Here is an 18,578-nt window from a genome sequence, read left to right as displayed (position 1 = left end):
ATTTTATTTTATTATTGTTAAACTAATTGAGTTATTCTACTAATCATCCATATACCGCATATTTGTTATAGGAAAAATGAAAAATATAAAATAGGTGTAATGTGTAGTGTGTTGGGATGATAAGTAGAATTGATCTCATGGATAAATATTTAATTTATATAAAAGTTATCAATTAAATAATAGGAAGAATATAAATCAATAATTAATTTAGAAAAGATAAAAAAGATTTAATTCATAATTAAATCAAATTTACAAAATTCCAAATATTGTCCATGCCAAAAGCAAAAAAATATAAATAAAAGATAGAAACTACTAAGGTCCCAACTCTTTGCACACATTCTCGACTGCAGCTAAGCATGTCTCTATCTACGTCAGTCGAGTACTGATCGTGACCTGAGTCACAGACATGACATCAATCTCTGTACATAACTCAGAGATACTGACATTAATCTTTGTACGTAACTCAGACATGGCAGTACGGACCTCCGTATGCACTGCATCGATCACCGCTGATCTCTACACACACTATATAGGCCATCTCCTCAAGGGTCGCTATGTGTGATGTCTCGATTTGAGTGGATGTCTTACTAGCCGATACTCCATGATCTCCCAGTTGTGCATCTCTCTGAGTATCAACCGGGTCTAGAACAGGTCCACAGAGACGAAGTCTCGAGTGTCTCATGCTTTGTGATAGGTTGTGATTATTGATCGGTCCCATCGGCTCCTGTTTACGCTTGGCAACATCTAGTACGACTCCATCATATAGCATAAATCAGATGATTAGAATCCTAAATGACAATATATCCATCGTAATGTGTTGAGCATTTAATTGAGTCCTATCGAATATATACTCCACTAGGTCGATAGGAGCGCCACGAGTGATGTGTATCATAAAATTTGCCCGATCTATACCAACCTCTGTCTTGTGCTATTAAGGGTCAATATTGTTGAAAGCAGATAGATTTGCCTGCTTGATGCTCTTCATCCCATCATATAGAGGAGCATCTAGTTCAATAATCAAGTCTCTTACCTCATGATCAGCGAGGGCATCAAGTTCATCTGTATAAAATGACCCATTGTCCTCAGACATCTCCGCATCACCCAAATCTGGAAACTCTCTAGGCATCAGGTTTGGATATGTAGTGCGCAGTCTAGGAATACTGATAAATTCAGTGAGTTCATCTGCTGAAAATATAACTGAAGCTCCTCGGATAGAGATCATGGATACCCCTCTGTCATTTGGGCTGGCACTACCAAACTCTTTATAGAACCCAGAGACTAGGGCTGTACAAAATACTGAAGAACTGACCGGAATCGACTCAGACCGGCCTGAACCGGAGTAGAACCGATCGGCGCACGGTAGATTTTATTCAAAACCAATGTCCAACGGTTCGGTCCTGGTTTGAACCTGGACTGGACCACTGAACCAACCGATGGTTTAAATATATATATATTTTTTGATTTATACATATATGAAACGACACCGTTTCACTTAAACTGAAGTGAAACGGCGTCGTTTTATGACTTAGTATTGGAAAAAAGAATTAAAGGAACGGCGCCGTTTTAACTCTAGGGTTAACACAGCGCCGTTCCACTTCGTTTTCCTCTTCTTCGTATCTCTCACCTTCACACTTCACAGTATGCCACCGCTCCTCTCTCTTTCTCTCACTCTCTCTCTCTCTCTCTCACTCTCTTTCTCTCAAGGCGCACGCAGCGCAGCCACACAAGGCCCCAGCTCTCTCTCTCTCTCTCTCTCTCTCTCTCTAAGCTCACCTTGCGGCGTCATATATATATATATCTCTGTCTCTGTCTCTCTCTCTCTCTCAAAAATCTTAGTCAGTGCGTGGCTTCACCGCAGTCTCTCGCTCTCTCTCACGGCACACACAGCCACCGACGATGCCGACGAACCAACCAGAGTTACACCGAGATCGAGGACGACGGTTTCCTCCCCATTCTCTAGCCGGTTTCGGTCGATATTTTCATCATTTTCACCCCATCGATGCGGTTTCAATTTTTGTCCAAAACTGAAACCAATATGTTGGTTTTCACCCCTACCAGAGACGATCTCAATATAAGACAGGAGGTCTCATGCTTCGTCCTTCTGATACAGGATTGGTGCCCAATCACGATCGTTGAAGACTGATGACAAGGAATGAACCTCCCAGATAAGAGTTAGGAAGTCAAAAGTTTTCACCTAACGCTTTAATAAAATAGTCATCTCTTGAACTATTTGGATGAAGGTTGGCCTGGTCTGCCACACTTACCCTTATAAGACATTATCAACCTGAAATTTAAAAAATAAAATATATATACAACTATTTAACCCAAGATTTCAAGTTTCGTGTAATTATATATCTACACATTGATTTTGATGATAACAAATGAATTCAAGGAATAAAGAAGTCTCAAGCTCAAGTTGTCTATACAATGGAGTCAAGCACATCAAAGAACCAAGTATGAGCAAAAAAGGAATAAGTTCACATTAAAACTCATAGAATAATGTTGTAAATCTCTTAAAAATTTCAAATTAGGATTAAGGCTCAAAATTAATATTTTATCATAAAGCATTAAATTTGAAAATTTTGAAAGATGATTGATTGTTATATTTCACATATGCATGACATGATTAAATGTTTGAATTTTGAAAATATTAAAGATGATTGATTGTCATCTTTAACATGTGCATACTTTATTTGAATATTTTCAAAAGCGATTTATGCTCTTTTTGACTTATGCAAAAGGTAGATAATTTTGTTTGAAAATTTTGAAAATATTAAAGGTGATTGATTGTCATCTTTCACATGTATATGCTTTATTTGAATATTTTCAAAAGTGATTGATGCTCTTTTTGACTTATGCAAAAGGTAGATGATTTTGTTTGAAAAATTTGAAAAGTAAAGTGTACTCATTTTGTCATATGCGAGAAGTAAAAATATTAGGTTTGAAATTTTTTTGAAAAGTGAATGCTGTTGTTTTTAACATGTGAATCTTTTTAAGTTTGAATATGAAGTCTCATATGCTTATAAATAGATCATTTGAGAGTTTCATATTTACAATACCAAGAGCATACAACATTCATTCAAAACTTTCATTTTCTCTTATCTAAGCATTGAGCTTTAAACCTTGTTCATTTTGAGAGAAATATAGTTGGTGCTGTATTATTCTTATTTAATTTATTGAGGAGTATTTTTTGATAACTTACCTATTATCAGCTCTTGTATCAGTAAAATGGTGTATATAACCCTTGTGCGTGTAGAAAGTGTTCTATACAGGAAATAGTTAAATCACCATGTGTAAGGTGATTGCAAGTGTAGAGGGTGTTCTACACGGATAATTTGTAGCGGTATTGTTCAAAGGTATAATATGTTTCTATCTCCACCTGAAGGAGGTTGAATAGTGAATTTGAGGATACTCAAGTGGTAGCTTGAGGCGAGGACGTAGGCAGTGAGGCCGAATCTCGTTAACATATTGAGTTTACTTCTCTTTTACCCTTCTCTTTATATTTATTGCTGCTTCTTATTTTATTTATATTTTATATCGTGTATTTGATTTATAATTGTTAATTTTTTAAATATAACCCAATTCACCTTCCTCTTGTATTAGTCATCTGGGCAACAACAACATTAGTTATAAAATATAATAAATAAATATTCACAAAATTATATACTAATAGCACTCTCATTAGCTTGGCTAAAATACAACTTTAACCAAATTTAGCTAGCAAGACACTTAAAACACCCCACATTGAATTAGGCATGTCTATGAAAAATTTTAATTTAATTAGAATATAATTATTATTGACATTGAATTGATAGAATTGCAAAATGTGATAAAAATAAATTTATTAGTTAATATTAATTAGAATATAATTATAAGTAATTTAATATTTATTAAATGTGATAAATATTAATTTAATTAGAATATAATGTGCACTAATATTAAATGTGCATTATATCATGAATGAACCGATCAAATATTCATGTTTGAGTTCATATCATTCGAACAGATACAATAGCATTCGAACGATAACTGAATAAAGTCGTAGAAAGTAGCATAAAAAAAGCAAGGAAAAAGGAGGAGTGTTAGATGACTTATAAAAGTAAAATTATAAATTAGTATAATTAATTGATATGATGTCATATTTACTTTATAATATATAAACAATTTTATAATTTAACAGATCCACCACGTCCAAACCACTTTAATCATTAAGTAAACTATAATAAAATTTCTTGAAAAAAATAATGATGCCGAATTGTCCAACTAGGCGAGTAGGTAAGTGATCATGATTCATGGGTTTTTGTTTAGAAGGAGGAAGAGAGAGGGAGTCCTTCTTTTCTCTAGAGAAAAAGTAAAGCGGTGTATCCTTGCTTGAACAAAATATCTTTGTTTCAAGCTAAGGACTGAGTCTCTTGTGTTGAGAGTGTAAGTTTTTCAGAATCAAAGAACAAAGCTACAGAAATTGATGGCGTTGATAGAGGAAGAGTTATCAAAACATTGGGAAAACTTGAATCTAACCAGTGAAGAAAATTCAATCTATCATGCTGCTCAAACACAGAATTATGGCATACGTGGCCAACACTGCATAGCAGGTAAGATCCTATCTGAGAAAGGGCTGAATAATGAAGCCTTTAGGAAAACTATGGCCTTAATATGGAAGCTGAAAGGATGGGTGAGGTTTAAAGAGTTGGGAGATCAGAAATTCTTAATTGAATTCCAACATATAGCTGATAAAGAGAAAGTACTAAGTGGGAGACCTTGGTTTTTTGATAGAAATCTATTAACACTGCAAGAAATAGATGAAGCTGCTGCTCTAAATACCATTCAGTTCAGATATGAACCATTTTGGATACAATTTCACAATATGCCACTAGCAGCCATGAATGAAGATATGGGAAATCAATTTGGAGCAGGAATTGGTCATGTGATAAAGGTTGATGCAGATTCAGATGGATCAGCATGGGGTAAGCGTTTAAGAGCCAGAATTGCTATAAACATCCATAAACCTTTACTGAGAGGGAGATGGCTGGAATTTGAAGGAAAAAAATACTGGATCTACTTTAAGTATGAGAGACTGCAATCATTTTGTTTCCATTGTGGAATTCTTTTTCATCAAGGGAGTGGATGCACCAGACAGAGAACTGACCAGAGGGGAGATGGAGAAAAGATCCAACAATTTGGACCATGGCTTCGAGCTCAACCACTAAATCCTAATATCTTTGACTGTAGAAAGTATGGAGGCTCAGTTGAAAAGGACCAGAACAAAGAGACAAATATAACAGAGGAAAGGAGTTTCAAGATGGAAGATATTAGATTAGAAGAAAAGAAAATATCAACAGAACAGAAAAATACAAAAGAGAACCAAGGAAAAAACAAAAATCCACTAGTTGCTGAGTTTTGGGACAGTATGGATATAGAAGGCAAGAATTATGTACCTGGTGTGAGTAATATACCTGTAGAAGAGAAGGGGAAATTAAGAATAACAGTAGAGTTAGAAGATAAAAACAAAGATGGAAAAGAAAGCAAGATGGAAATAGCAGAAAACAGGACAACAAAGGAACACAGTTCATTAACTGTAGACTCGAACCAACCTGTCATAAATAGTCATCAAGAGGAGTCAGTGGAATTCAAGACAGTTAAAAGGGAATTGGAAGGGACCAAAACAAAAGGCAACACTTGGAAAAGAAGAACAAGAGAAGCAAATAGAAAAGCACTTTTAATTTCTGAAAATGTGAACATTAGCCAGAAAAAGAGAGAAGGAGATAGTAGAAGAGAAGATATGGAGCATAGTAAGAAACAAAAAACAGTTGAGGATATGAAACTAGATGGGGTTGACCCTAGGTTGGTGGAGGCTGCAGTGCAGCTCCACCAACAACAATGATGGGTCTTAGCTGGAACTGTAGAGGGCTTGGCAACCCTCATACAGTTCAGGAACTTCACTTTTGGGTGAAGAATAAAAAGCCAAAGGTCATCTTTCTAATGGAAACCAAGTGTGGAAGAAAGAGAGTAGAAGAAGTTAGAAATTCTTTCGGTTATGACAGAAGCTATGTGGTGGACAGTAGAGGATTTAGTGGAAGTCTTGCCTTTATTTGGAATAGCACTGAGGAGATTTATTTAGAAACTTATTCACAAAACCACATCTCTTTAGCTTATAAAAGGAATTAATTTCAAGACTGCATACAAATAACTGGCTTCTATGGACACCTCTCAACATCACAGAGAAATAATACATGGCAGTTGCTGAAAATGCTTAAACCCACTAATGATAATGCTTGGATTTGCTTTGGGGATTTTAATGAGGTATTACACCAACATGAAAAACAAGGAGCAGCTCCAAGGTCCTATCAACAAATGGAAATATTTAGAGAAACATTGGAATTCTGTGAACTAAGTGATCTAGGATATCAGGGAACAAAATTTACAAGGAATAATGAAAGGGAGGGTACTCAGTTTATAAAGGAAAGGCTGGATCGAGTACTAGCAAATTCAACTTGGATCAACCATTTCTCTGACAACTGGATTTCTGTTCTACCAACACAAGCTTCTGACCACTGTCCCATTGTATTCAACATGGGAGAAGGAATGCAAAGAAGAAGAAGTGACAGAGGAGGCAGAAATAAGATATTCAGATATGAATCCAGCTGGGAACTTAATGAACATTGCAAGGAAACTATCAACTTGAGTTGGAATCAACACTTGCCATGGTAGGGATCTTATATGAGGGGTATACATGAAAAGCTTAAAAAATGTAAGGAGTCTTTACTGAATTGGAAAAAACATTCTATTGACAAGCCATGGAGACAAACTCAGGAGAAAATGAACAAACTGAACAAGATGCAGAACTCAAATATGGGCACTATGACAGCAGCAGTTAAACAAGAGCAAAAGGAAATAGAAGCCCTCTTGGAAGCAGAAAATGCAAAATGGAAATAAAGAGTAAAACAAGCATGGCTCAAAGATGGAGATAGAAATACAAAATTCTTTCACAGAACTGCAAACCAGAGAAGAAAAAATAATGAAATTCAGAAAATTGTGAGAGAAGATGGAACTGAAGCTTGCACCCGTGAGGATATTGCAGCAACCTTTGAGAATTACTACAGGGAGCTGTTTTCAACTTCCCAACCTGACAAGATCCAGGAGTGCTTGTAGTTTTTAGAAAAGAAAGTTGATGACCACATGAACAGACACTTAAATCAGGAGTTTACTGGACTTGAGGTAAGGACAGCATTATTTCAAATGAATCCCTTAGGTTCTCCAGGACCTGATGGATTTTCTGCTGTGTTCTATCAAAACCAGTGGGAGATAGTAGGAGAAGATATAACTAGAGCTGTATTGGATATTCTAAACAATGAAGGGGATTTGAAATGTATTAATGAGACCTATATAGTTTTGATCCCTAAGGTTAAAATCCCCCTATCTGTTACTGAATTCAGACCAATTTCTTTATGCAATGTCATATACAAAATTGTCTCTAAAGTCCTAGCCAATAGATTGAAAACCATATTGCCACAAATCATATCCCCAACCCAAAGTGCATTTGTACCTGGCAGGTTAATAATGGATAATGTTATTGTGGCCTTTGAGGCCATGCATGCTATGAGAACTGAAGGAAAAAGGAAGCAGGGATACATGTCATTGAAACTTGACATGAGCAAAGCTTATGATAGGGTGGAGTGGCAATTTTTAGAAGCTGCTATGTATAAGCTCGGTTTCACCTCAAGGTGGATTGGTTTGGTAATGAGATGCATCTCAACTGTGTCTTACTCTCTTATCATTAATGGAGCCCAACAATCTTGGTTTCAAAATACTAGGGGAATAAGACAGGGAGATCCTTTATCTCCCTATCTTTTTATCCTGGTAGCAGAAGCATTGAGCTCACTACTGAATCAAGCTGAAGTTTCAAAGCAAATTCATGGTTTTCAATTTGGAAGGAGTAGATTAAGCATCAATCACTTGTTCTTTGCTGATGAAAACTTATTATTTTGTCGTGCCAATGCATTTGAATGGGCAAGAATGCTAGATTTGCTGGATTTATATGAACAAGGGTCGGGTCAGAAACTTAACAAGGCAAAAACTTCAATTTTTTTCAGTGCAAATACAAAGAAGAGGACTAAAGATCACATCCTTGATATGGCAGGCCTTAGAGCTACTCAAAGTCATGAAAAGTACCTTGGCCTACCTACTTTTATAGGCAAGTCAAAGTATCAGGCTTTTAAGGGAATAATAGATAGAGTAAGGGGTCGAGTAAGCAACTGGAAAAACAAACTCCTATCACAGGCTGGAAAAGAGATATTACTCAAGGCCATCATTCAAGCTTTACCAACCTATTGCATGGGGGTTTTTAAACTACCTAAGCATCTTCTCCAAGAGTTGAACAAGATCATGAGAAATTTTTGGTGGGGCCAGCATCAAATGGAAAGGAAAACACATTGGGTATCATGGAACCAAATGGGAAAAACAAAAGCCAAGGGAGGACTGGGATTCCGAGACTTTGAATGCTTTAATACTGCCTTGCTAGCAAAACAAGCATGGAGGATTATACAACAACCTATGTCACTGGCATCACAAGTCCTCAAAGAGAAATATTTTAAAAAAACAGATTTCTTGCAAGCAAAAATAGGGTCCAGACCATCATTCATTTGGAGAAGCATTTGCTCAGCTAGAAACCTAATTGAAAAGGGCTCGGTATGGAGGATTGGAAATGGAAAGAGCACAAACATTTGGCAACATAGATGGCTTCCTACTCCATCATCATACAAGGTTCAATCTACAAACTAGGTGCTGTCAAGGGAGGCTAAAGTAGTAACACTTATGAAACAGTCAGGCAAAGAATGGAATCATGTATTGATCAAGGAGATATTTGAAGAAAATGAGGCTGCAACAATAGTTAAGATACCAATCAGCTCCTATGGTGTAGAGGACAGATTAATGTGGCTAGGAACAAAGAATGGAAATTTCAATGTGAAAAGTGCCTATCATTATCAAATGGAGTTGGAAAATACAAGTGCAGGCCAATCATCAACATCTCACTCTCAGAATGAAGCTTGGACAAAATGCTGGAATTTAAACATACCAAATGCAGCAAAACACTTCATGTGGAGAGCATGTCTTGAATCTCTACCCACAAGAGTGAACCTGGCCAAGAAACAAATTGTTGAATCTTCTAAATGTCTAATATGCAAATCAGAGAAGGAAAATGTGGCACATGCCTTATGGAATTGTTCTTCAGCAATGGATGTATGGAGTCAAACACAATCGGGCCTACAAAAATGTTCATTCAGGTATGCAAACTTTAGAGAATTAGTCCAAGCACTAATGTCACATTATGATCAAGATTCTTTGGAAAAGTTTGTAATAATAGCAAGGAACATATGGCATAGAAGAAATCAGTTTGTATTTGAAAATGCCTTTACTCATCCTAATGCATTAGTCAAGAAATCAAGGAAAACATTAGAAGAATATAAAGTGCTTCAGCAAAAACAAATGAAACAACATGGAAGGAATGCACAGATACAGAACAGATGGCAACCTCCACCAATAGGAGTAACCAAAATCAATTGGGATGCAAGTCTGAATGAAGATAGGGGAAGAGCAGGTTTTGGGTTAGTGGCTCGTGATCATACAGGCAGTATTCTAGCTACCAAAAAGCTGTCAAAACCATGTCTAATGGATCCTCTACTAGCTGAAAGTATGGGTGGTCTATATGCAGCAGATATGGCTTATGAAATGGATTGCAGATCAGTTATATTGGAAGGGGACTCTCTAACCATTGTACAAGGAATAGAAAAACAAATAGATAGATGGGATAGGGTGGGAATGATCCTTAGTGATATAAAACATAGGCTTGTATCCTTAACTAGTTGGAGGGTCTCACATGTCAAAAGATGTGGCAATGTTCATGCCCATAATCTTGCCAAAGAAGCTGTATTAAGTCCAGATGATGTGGTGGAAAGTGTAGACTTTTCAGCCAATTTAGCTCATGTAAACACTTGATAAGTTAATGCAAGTATAAGTTTCATTTCAAAAAAAAAAAAGTGATCATGATTCATGAGCCTTTATACTCTCTTAATGGATACCAAACTGAGTTGGTCTATCTTAAATGCACTTTATTTTCTGCTTACTAAGCTTTCCTTCGAAAGACGACAACTTTATTATAAGTCGTTGGGGTTGGAAGTTAGGCGTATCATAAATGTTGTGAAAGAGAATTGACGGCGTATCATAAATTTTAGGCAGGTGGTGTAATTTTGTGTTTTGCCAACGTGGAGGCCTGGGATATGCCAGGTTTTGGGTCTCCCAAAATTGGGGTTCCAGGTAGACATTTTACTTGAGACACCAAACAGATCCAAAGATGGGGGACTCAGTCGCAGAAAGTAGCATACAAAATATATAACGAGAAAAGAGAGTGACTATTTACAAAAAAAGATTTTATAAAACTAAACTTACATTTCATATTAGATGTCATATTCACTTTATAAAATAACAATAACATATTTATAATTGACAGATTCCATCAAATCATATTAATCTATAAATAAATTATAATAAGATTTATTTTTAATTCAGGCCGCATTTATTGAAAAAAAAGGATCCCAAATTGTCGTAACGGATACCTGGCCAACTTAGTAGCTATCATACATGCCTTTTTCCTTAAAAAGCATTTTTTTAAAAGATAACAACCTTAATAGTTGGGGCCTGGAAGTTGGAAGTACTCCAACTATGGGTTCCATGATCCTTAAGCATCTTAAATCTTTTGAGGGAATTTATAACTACCTAGGCGTATCTTAAATATTGTGAAAGAGAGTTGAAGGGCTCACGACAATATTGACAGATACAATATTTTTTTATTTTTATGAATAAACTTTCATTAAATTAAAAACAAAATAGAGGTGGCCGCCGGAATCCCAACAAAACATCGTCTTACAACTAATCTAGCACATGTAATTGAAGAGGAAAAAAAATAAAAAAAACTCGATTCAACTTGATTAAGGCTCATTAAGATTTGCTCATATATACCCGAATCGACTCGTTAGTTCAACTTGATTAAAGCTCATTCATATATTGATAGATATATATACATAAATCATGTATATATACATATATATGTATTATAACACTTTTATAATTAAATATATAATATGTAACCTAATTATTTATGTCTATATATTGAATATACTTTGTAGCTATATTTTATCATTTGTACAATAATTAGCCGATAAGATTTAATAATTTTATATACTAGTACGTAGGAACCATAAATAAAATAGATATATTCTATCATATTATGTGTATGTATTAATAATTTATGTAGGCATATAATATATTGTTATTATGGATAAATATAAATTAGTTAGATATTAATTATAAATAAATTTTTAAAATCGAATAATTCAATAGAGGTTCTACTTGTTAGTTGTACAAATTCAATATTAGACTTTTTTATTTTTTATTTATCTAATCTATTAATTAATTCTTATTTAAAAATAAAAAATAAACAATTCAAGCCGAGCTCGAGTTGGAAATTTAGCTTATCGAGTCAAATTCAAATGAAAAATAAATAAAAATCTCGAGCTCGAGCTTCGTCTTAAGAGTTGGAGAAGATAAGGTATAGGGTACATATAAGGTATAATGTTAGAGGATTAACTTTATGTATTCCTCTCTCGTTTATTTATTGAGTTTTGCTATGTACAAAAAAAGTTGTGTACTAATTTGCGTATCAATATTGATTTCTTCATATTTAAAATTTTATTTATTACTGTCAAGAGCACGTGGCTCAGATGGCATGAGATTTAGTCTCCATAAGAGAGGTCCTGGGTTTGATACCCCTCCCCAAATCAATATAAAAAAAAAAAATTAAATTAGTATTTTTTTCAATAAAATCTACTTTTTAATCAATCATATTAGATTGATACACATATTAGTGCGTAATTGTGCCTGCAACTAGATTTTTCCTTTAAGGAATTAATACAAGCCCACAATAATATATAGTACGTACTCATGAAGTCCCGGCAGGAGATCAAGACTGCAAACTGTTTTAAAAAAAGCTTTGCGAAACAAAATCAAATAAAATCATCCACAAAGAAGAGGGAATTGGAGAAGCAAGATGATGACGGGTGATCATGTGAAGGCATCAAGAAGCAGTCATCATGATGAGGTGCCACTAAGTCCAGCAGCTCGGTTCTTTCAAGCGCCACGCTTTAACGTTTATATCATTGCCATCGTGGGGTGCAAGACAAGAATCAATACTGACGTTGTTAATGCTGGTTTGGAGAAAACTTTGGTCAAGCATCCTAGATTCTCCAGCAAGATGGTAAGAAATGTATCGTACCTATAATTTCTTCTCTGCTTCTTAAATTGCTGTATGCATGGGGTTTCTGATCTGCAGCTTGGACGAAAACTATGGTTTACTCGATCAATGCCATAAAGTAAACCATGAGGCGAGCGAAGTGGCATTTTGGGTAACCTCCTCACAGCCAACCCCGAGGTTGGCATGATCACCTACACTTCAAAACATGCCCCTTTTCAAGCGTTTTTTCTTTTTGAAAACATCATACTTTCAAGCGTTTAAAACCGTAAAAGCCATTTGATTATTCAATATTCTTAAGAACTGCAAAAATAATTTGTACAATTTCTTCTCTGCTTTTTATAAGCCAGCCACAGCTTGTACAATTCAATATTCTTAACGTATTTAATAATCTTGTTTCTTGCTATTTCATGAAACAAATATATAATTAAAGGTCGTTGATGGCAACAAGTACTGCAAAAATAAAAAATGGACTCAGACGAAAGTAAATCTGGAGGATCATATTATTGTTCCGGAATTGGACCCCAACATAGAGTTTCCAGACAGATTTGTTGAAGACTACGTGTCAAATGTCACAAGAACTCCCTTGGACCTCTCTAAACCATTATGGGAACTCCACCTTCTCAACATCAAAACCTCAGATGCAGAGGCTGTTGGGGTCTTTAGGATTCACCACTCCATGGGCGATGGTGCATCCCTCATATCCCTTCTCCTAGCCTGTACACGGAAAACCTCTGACCCAGAAGCATTGCCTAGTGTTCCAGTGAAAAAAGGAGCAGGTTCAACGTTTAACTCGGCGGCTGGATTTTGGTGGTTCTTTTCAGCAATTTGGCTGTTTTTAAGGTTGATTTGGAACACTATGGTGGATGTCTTGCTGTTTGTGGCGACCACTTTATTTCTGAAAGACATGAAAACTCCAATCAAAGGTGCACCTGGGGTTGAGCTGAACGTAAAAAAGTTCGTGCATCGGACAGTCAGCTTCGACGACATAAAGCTCGTGAAGAATGCAATGAACATGGTATGTACGTACGTACTTTGGTTCACAACATGAAATTGGACACAATTACATATATGCCAATAATTATACTTTTGATTTGGATACTTTCCAATTTCCAACTTCTTTGACATGGAAAGCTTTTTGATAAAGTTGTCAAGAGCAATGATACAATGACAACCAGACTATATTAATTATTTTAATAGTATATAATAAAGTTGTCAAGCACATTTAAATAAAATAACAAGTCGGAAAATTTTAAAAACTATTAATAAGTTGTAAGAAGTTTTTTTTTTTTTTTTTTTTTTCCCTAAACAAGCTTGATTTCATTACATTAGAAAGATGATACGTACATGAGGAGGGGGTGGGGTTCCCCTAACAAATGTTCTAAAATAATAAATAACAGTACATTGTGATAAAAGAAAAAAAGATTTATTTGGGACCAATTTCTTGGTCCCTACACATGTCCTACAAGAAGATGCCACCTTATAAAATGACCAATTTCTTATAGAAAAATTTGTAAGAAGTTGTTAAGTAGTAGTATATACCTTTATCAGTTTGGATAATGATATTATTACATCTCCTTTACTATTGCTTTACTAACCATCAATTTTTTTTTTACTCTTTGAATCTAGATTAAAAATCACAAAACATGACCTTCTTGCATAATATAGAAGAAATAAATTCAATTAACTAACGTAATCATGTAAATTAATTAAAAATAAATTCAATTTTATATTAATTGACAATTCTCTTGTCAATTTTATACGATCCTACCTAGTAAATAAAGCCTTTCAATATATATTTTCATAATTTTGATGTGAATGAATTTTGCAGACCGTAAACGATGTTGTTACTGGAATAACTCAAGCTGGCCTATCGAGATATCTGAATCGTAGATATAGTAAGTTTCCAACAATTCCATAGACAATCATTTTGTGAAATGCTCATCATCTTCTAATATGGTATTAATTGCTTGATTGATAAGTGGTCAATAATCATTAATTCCGGATCAGCAATGATGATTAAGACTATGATACTCACAATGATGATTAAGACTATTTTTCACTATGCATATGTATAAGCTACCGACACCGGCCAGTACCATTAATGCTTTAATAACCTTATCCCTAGCTAATGCATATATAGTTCACTCATCATGTATAGGTGAGGAGAAGAAATTAGATGGGCAAGTGAAGCAAAGCAATAGTAATATCCCTAAAGGTATCCGCCTTAGGACAGTCATTCTCGTCAATCTCAGAAAGTCTGCAGGAATACAGGTAAATTATCTTTCTGTCATAGTTAGAAAAACATAGCATCATCCCAATATGCCTTAATGCTACAATTATTACCGAATGATATACCAGCTGCTATGTTGCCAAACGGCTCAAGGAATATGCAACAGAATTCCCAACAAACTACCAACAAATAATTTGTTATTCATATATTCGTTTAGGGATATTTTAGTACTCTTTCATTACATAGCTTAGCCAATTCTTTCTATAAATTCATTATTGTACAGCATAAAGAAGCAAGTAATTTTTATGCAAAATTTATTCTCTTCCTTTGCCTCTGTTTTCAACTTCCTTACTCTGTTTTTTCTTTCCATTCACGCTATGCTCCTAATCGACCATCACCATTTTTACTAAATCTGACATGGTATCAGAGTGGTGAAAATGGCCGCCATTGATCCTCTCACCGCCACCAAATATACCAACCTTGTAGACCTAACCAACCCTTATAGACTCGAAACCTCAGACAATCCTAGCACTGTGCTTGTCACAGAACTCCTCACTACCGACAATTTTTCTACTTGGTCTCAATCAATCTATCATGCCCTTCGAGCCAAGAACAAACTCAAGTTCCTCACCAAACCATCAAAACCTGATGACCCTCTTTTTGAGCTCTGGGGGAGATGCAATGACATGGTTGTATCTTGGCTGCAAAATTCCATTAGCTTGCTTCTTCCATCCTCGGTTGCATTTGTTGATGATGCCCATGATATCTGGACTGAGTTATAGGAACGTTTTTAACCCCAAAATGGCCCATGCATTTATGAGCTCAAGAAGACGTTGGCAACTCTTACCCAAGATGACAATTATGTAAACACTTATTATGGTAAACTCAAATATCTTTGGAATGAATTATCTATTTATGATCCATTACCTGTTTGTTCTTGTGGCTTAACCAAGCTTCTATCGGATCGATACCAGCGCGACTGCATCATCCAATTCTTAATGGGTCTTCGTGACTCTTTTAGCAATGCCCGCGACCAAATCATGTTAATCGATCCCCTTCCACTAGTTAACAAAGTTTTTTCTTACATCCAACAACAAGAACTCTAGCGCTTGTTTATTTCCTTAGCCCCATCCACTGATTCCATTGCTCTTGCTAGTCGAAAAATATTTTCCACACCTTCCCCAAATCCAAGCAAAAGAGACAAACCATATTGTACAGATTCCAAAATCACAGGTCATACATTTGTATATTGTATTAAATCCGGCAATGCTGCGACTCCTCTTTGCAACCATTGTGAGATGACTGGTCATACCATTGAACGATGCTACAAGCTTCATGGGTACCCTCCGGGCCACAAGCTTCACAAATCAAGAGCAAATGCAACCTCTCTTGGCTCCTCTGTTAAAGTTAACTTTGAACCAAGTATGACGTTGACAAAAGAGCAATATCAAGACCTCATAGCCTTACTGCACAACAAGGATTCTTCATGACCTCGACACTCATCAAATTTTTATATCCCAGGATGTTCTTTTTCACGAAACACTCTTCCCATTTCACACTTCCTCCTTTCTTCCCCAACTAGACACACCCTTAAACCCAACACTATCTCCCAATTTCTCCTTACCTGATCTCGATTCCACCTGCACCATTCCCACAGCTCAAGGAACTCTCCATGCCGAACAAATCCCAGCAACCTCAGCACCTCAAGTTTTTCCAATAGTACCTTCACCACCTCCACCACAGCCACTTTGACATTCCACATGAACACACACTACTCCTGCCCACCTCAAGAGCTACATCTGCCCTTCCTTACTCAACCCACCTCCTTTACAAACAATGGATTCTTCTCATTTGCAGGTGGCCCATGCTCCAAATTATCCTTCTTCATCATTGTCTGTGGTAGCACCCTGTCCACCTGGTAAAGCTTTTCCTTTATCCGCCACTCTTTCTTTTCACAAATTATCTCCTTCTTATTTTTCTTTTGCATCTGCCATTTCATCCCTTATTGAACTTTCTTCATATGGTAAAGCTATTAAAAATCCTAACTGGTGTGAGGCTATGCGATCTGAAATAGATGCTCTTGAACTCAACATCACTTGGTCTCTTGTTGACTTGCCCCCTAGCAAGCAAGCTATTGGCTGCGAGTGGATATTTAAGATCAAACACCACTCTAATGGTAGCATCGAGCACTACAAGGTGCTCTTAGTCGCCAAAGGTTTTACGCAAGAGGAGGGGCTTGACTACACTGAAACCTTCTCACCCGTGGCAAAATTAGCCATTGTTTGAACTTTGTTAGCCGCTTCATCAATTTAAGGCTGGTTCCTTAAGCAATTCGACATTCAAAATGCCTTTATTCATGACGATTTGGATGAATAAATCTTCATGCGCAAACCCCCCTAGTTTTTCAAAAGGGTCTTCATCCCAAGTTTGTTGCCACAACAGAAGTCTCTACAGCTTGAAACAAGCCTCGAGACAATGGTACCGAAATTTTTCTAATGCTTTGCTTGATTTTGGTTTTTAGTAGTCTAAAGCCGACTACTGCCTCTTTACTCAACTCAAAAATGGATCATTCACTGCCTTCCTTATCTATGTTGACGATATTATCATCGCCAACTCTCACATGGAGTCTATTGAAGTTCTTCAAGGATTTCTCAATGATCATTTTAGAATAAAGTCTCTTGGCAATCTCTATTATTTCCACTCAAGTGACAATGGACCAAAACCTCAAGCTTCGCAAAGATGATGGCGTTCCCCTCTTAGATCCACTACCATATTGGCGCTTAGTTGGTAGACTCCTCTACAAGCTGGTTTTCTGTGGACTTGCTCCATTTGCTCTTCTTCTCAGCTTGTGGATGTATTCACAAAGGCCCTTTCATCCCCACAATTTTTATTCCTGCTATCCAAGATGGAAATAGAAAATATCTATTCTCCATCTTATAGGGGGTTATTATTGAATGATATATCAGCTGCTACGTTGCCAAACGGCTCAAGGAATATGCAACAGAATTTCCAAAAAACTTCCAGCAAATAATTTGTTATTTGTATATTCGTTTAGGGATATTTTAGTAGTTTTTCATTACATAGCGCTTAGCCAATTCTTTTTATAAATTTATTACTGTACAACATAGAGAAGCAAGTAATTTTTATGCAGAATTTATTGTCTTCCTTTGCCTCTGTTTTCAACTTCCTTGCTCTGTTTTTCTTTCCATTCACGCTGTGCTTGTAATCGACCATCACCACTTTTACTAAATCTGACAATAATAATCCAAACTCTAAAAAAAAGTACTGACTCTAAATGACTAAGCATCAAATAATCTGCAAACTTCTAACATAATTTAAACAGGATATGGCTGATATGATGGCTAAGGGGTTGAAAACTAGGTAGGGCAATTTGATCGGATATATATTCCTCCCATTCACCATTGGTTTGCAAGACGACCCATTGGATTATGTTCGGAAAGCAAAGGCCACCATTGATAGAAAAAAGGTCTCACTTGAACCTATATTCACAAGTTTGTGTATTGGGTTAGCGTTCAGAATATTTGGAACCAAGGTACGTACGTACATACAATCGATCTCCTAAGACCTAACACTTTATTTTTATAAATCAAGCTAGTTATTGTCAAATAAATTATTACCCAGGAATTAATCATATCAAAATTCATACTTTGGACTAAAAAAAAGTTAAGCATTAATCCCATATAAGTAATTAAGTTATATATTATATCATCACTTACATACATAACTGTGGAAGCTTTGTGTAGACATGCACTTTGTTAAAAAGTAGGTCTCATTTTAAAAAAGTAATTTTTTAGTACTTTTTCATGAAATGATTCACTTTTTCACAAATGGATTGCATGAGGGTTGTACATTGAGATTTGTACAAATCATTATTAAAAAAAATGAGTATATTATTGAAGAAAAACAAAATTTATCACCAGAGATTGAGCTGCATGACAAGCTACTGAATAATGTCATAAATTATGTTTACATCATGGATATATAATAGGTTGCTGCTGCGATAATACGCCGAGCACTCTCCAA

At 35.8% G+C, this 18,578-nt stretch overlaps 1 protein-coding gene across 3 annotated transcripts in view; it reads left to right on the top strand.

The window, feature by feature from the left end:
* The first annotated feature begins 12,009 nt into the window (after window positions 1–12,009).
* LOC122313547 (wax ester synthase/diacylglycerol acyltransferase 5-like) overlaps window positions 12,010–18,578 on the top strand; it is a 7,410-nt gene continuing 841 nt past the window's right edge. Inside the window, exons 1-6 of one of the 3 annotated variants that reach the window (XR_006243428.1) lie at window positions 12,010–12,307; window positions 12,735–13,319; window positions 14,133–14,199; window positions 14,445–14,575; window positions 17,878–18,087; window positions 18,544–18,578. The exon at window positions 18,544–18,578 is cut by the window's right edge and continues 103 nt beyond it. Coding sequence is in view for 2 of the 3 variants with exons in the window: in XM_043128650.1 (XP_042984584.1) it covers window positions 12,101–12,307; window positions 12,735–13,319; window positions 14,133–14,199; window positions 14,445–14,575; window positions 18,544–18,578 (1,025 nt within the window). In the remaining variant the exon portion in view is untranslated. The remainder of the gene's footprint in view (window positions 12,308–12,734; window positions 13,320–14,132; window positions 14,200–14,444; window positions 14,576–17,877; window positions 18,088–18,543) is intronic. The other 2 variants (XM_043128651.1, XM_043128650.1) reach the window with 2 other exon arrangements.

Source organism: Carya illinoinensis, chromosome 6 (assembly GCF_018687715.1).
Source record: "Carya illinoinensis cultivar Pawnee chromosome 6, C.illinoinensisPawnee_v1, whole genome shotgun sequence".
NCBI classification, from domain to species: Eukaryota; Viridiplantae; Streptophyta; class Magnoliopsida; order Fagales; family Juglandaceae; genus Carya; species Carya illinoinensis.
This window is presented reverse-complemented; position numbering and strand designations above follow the sequence as displayed.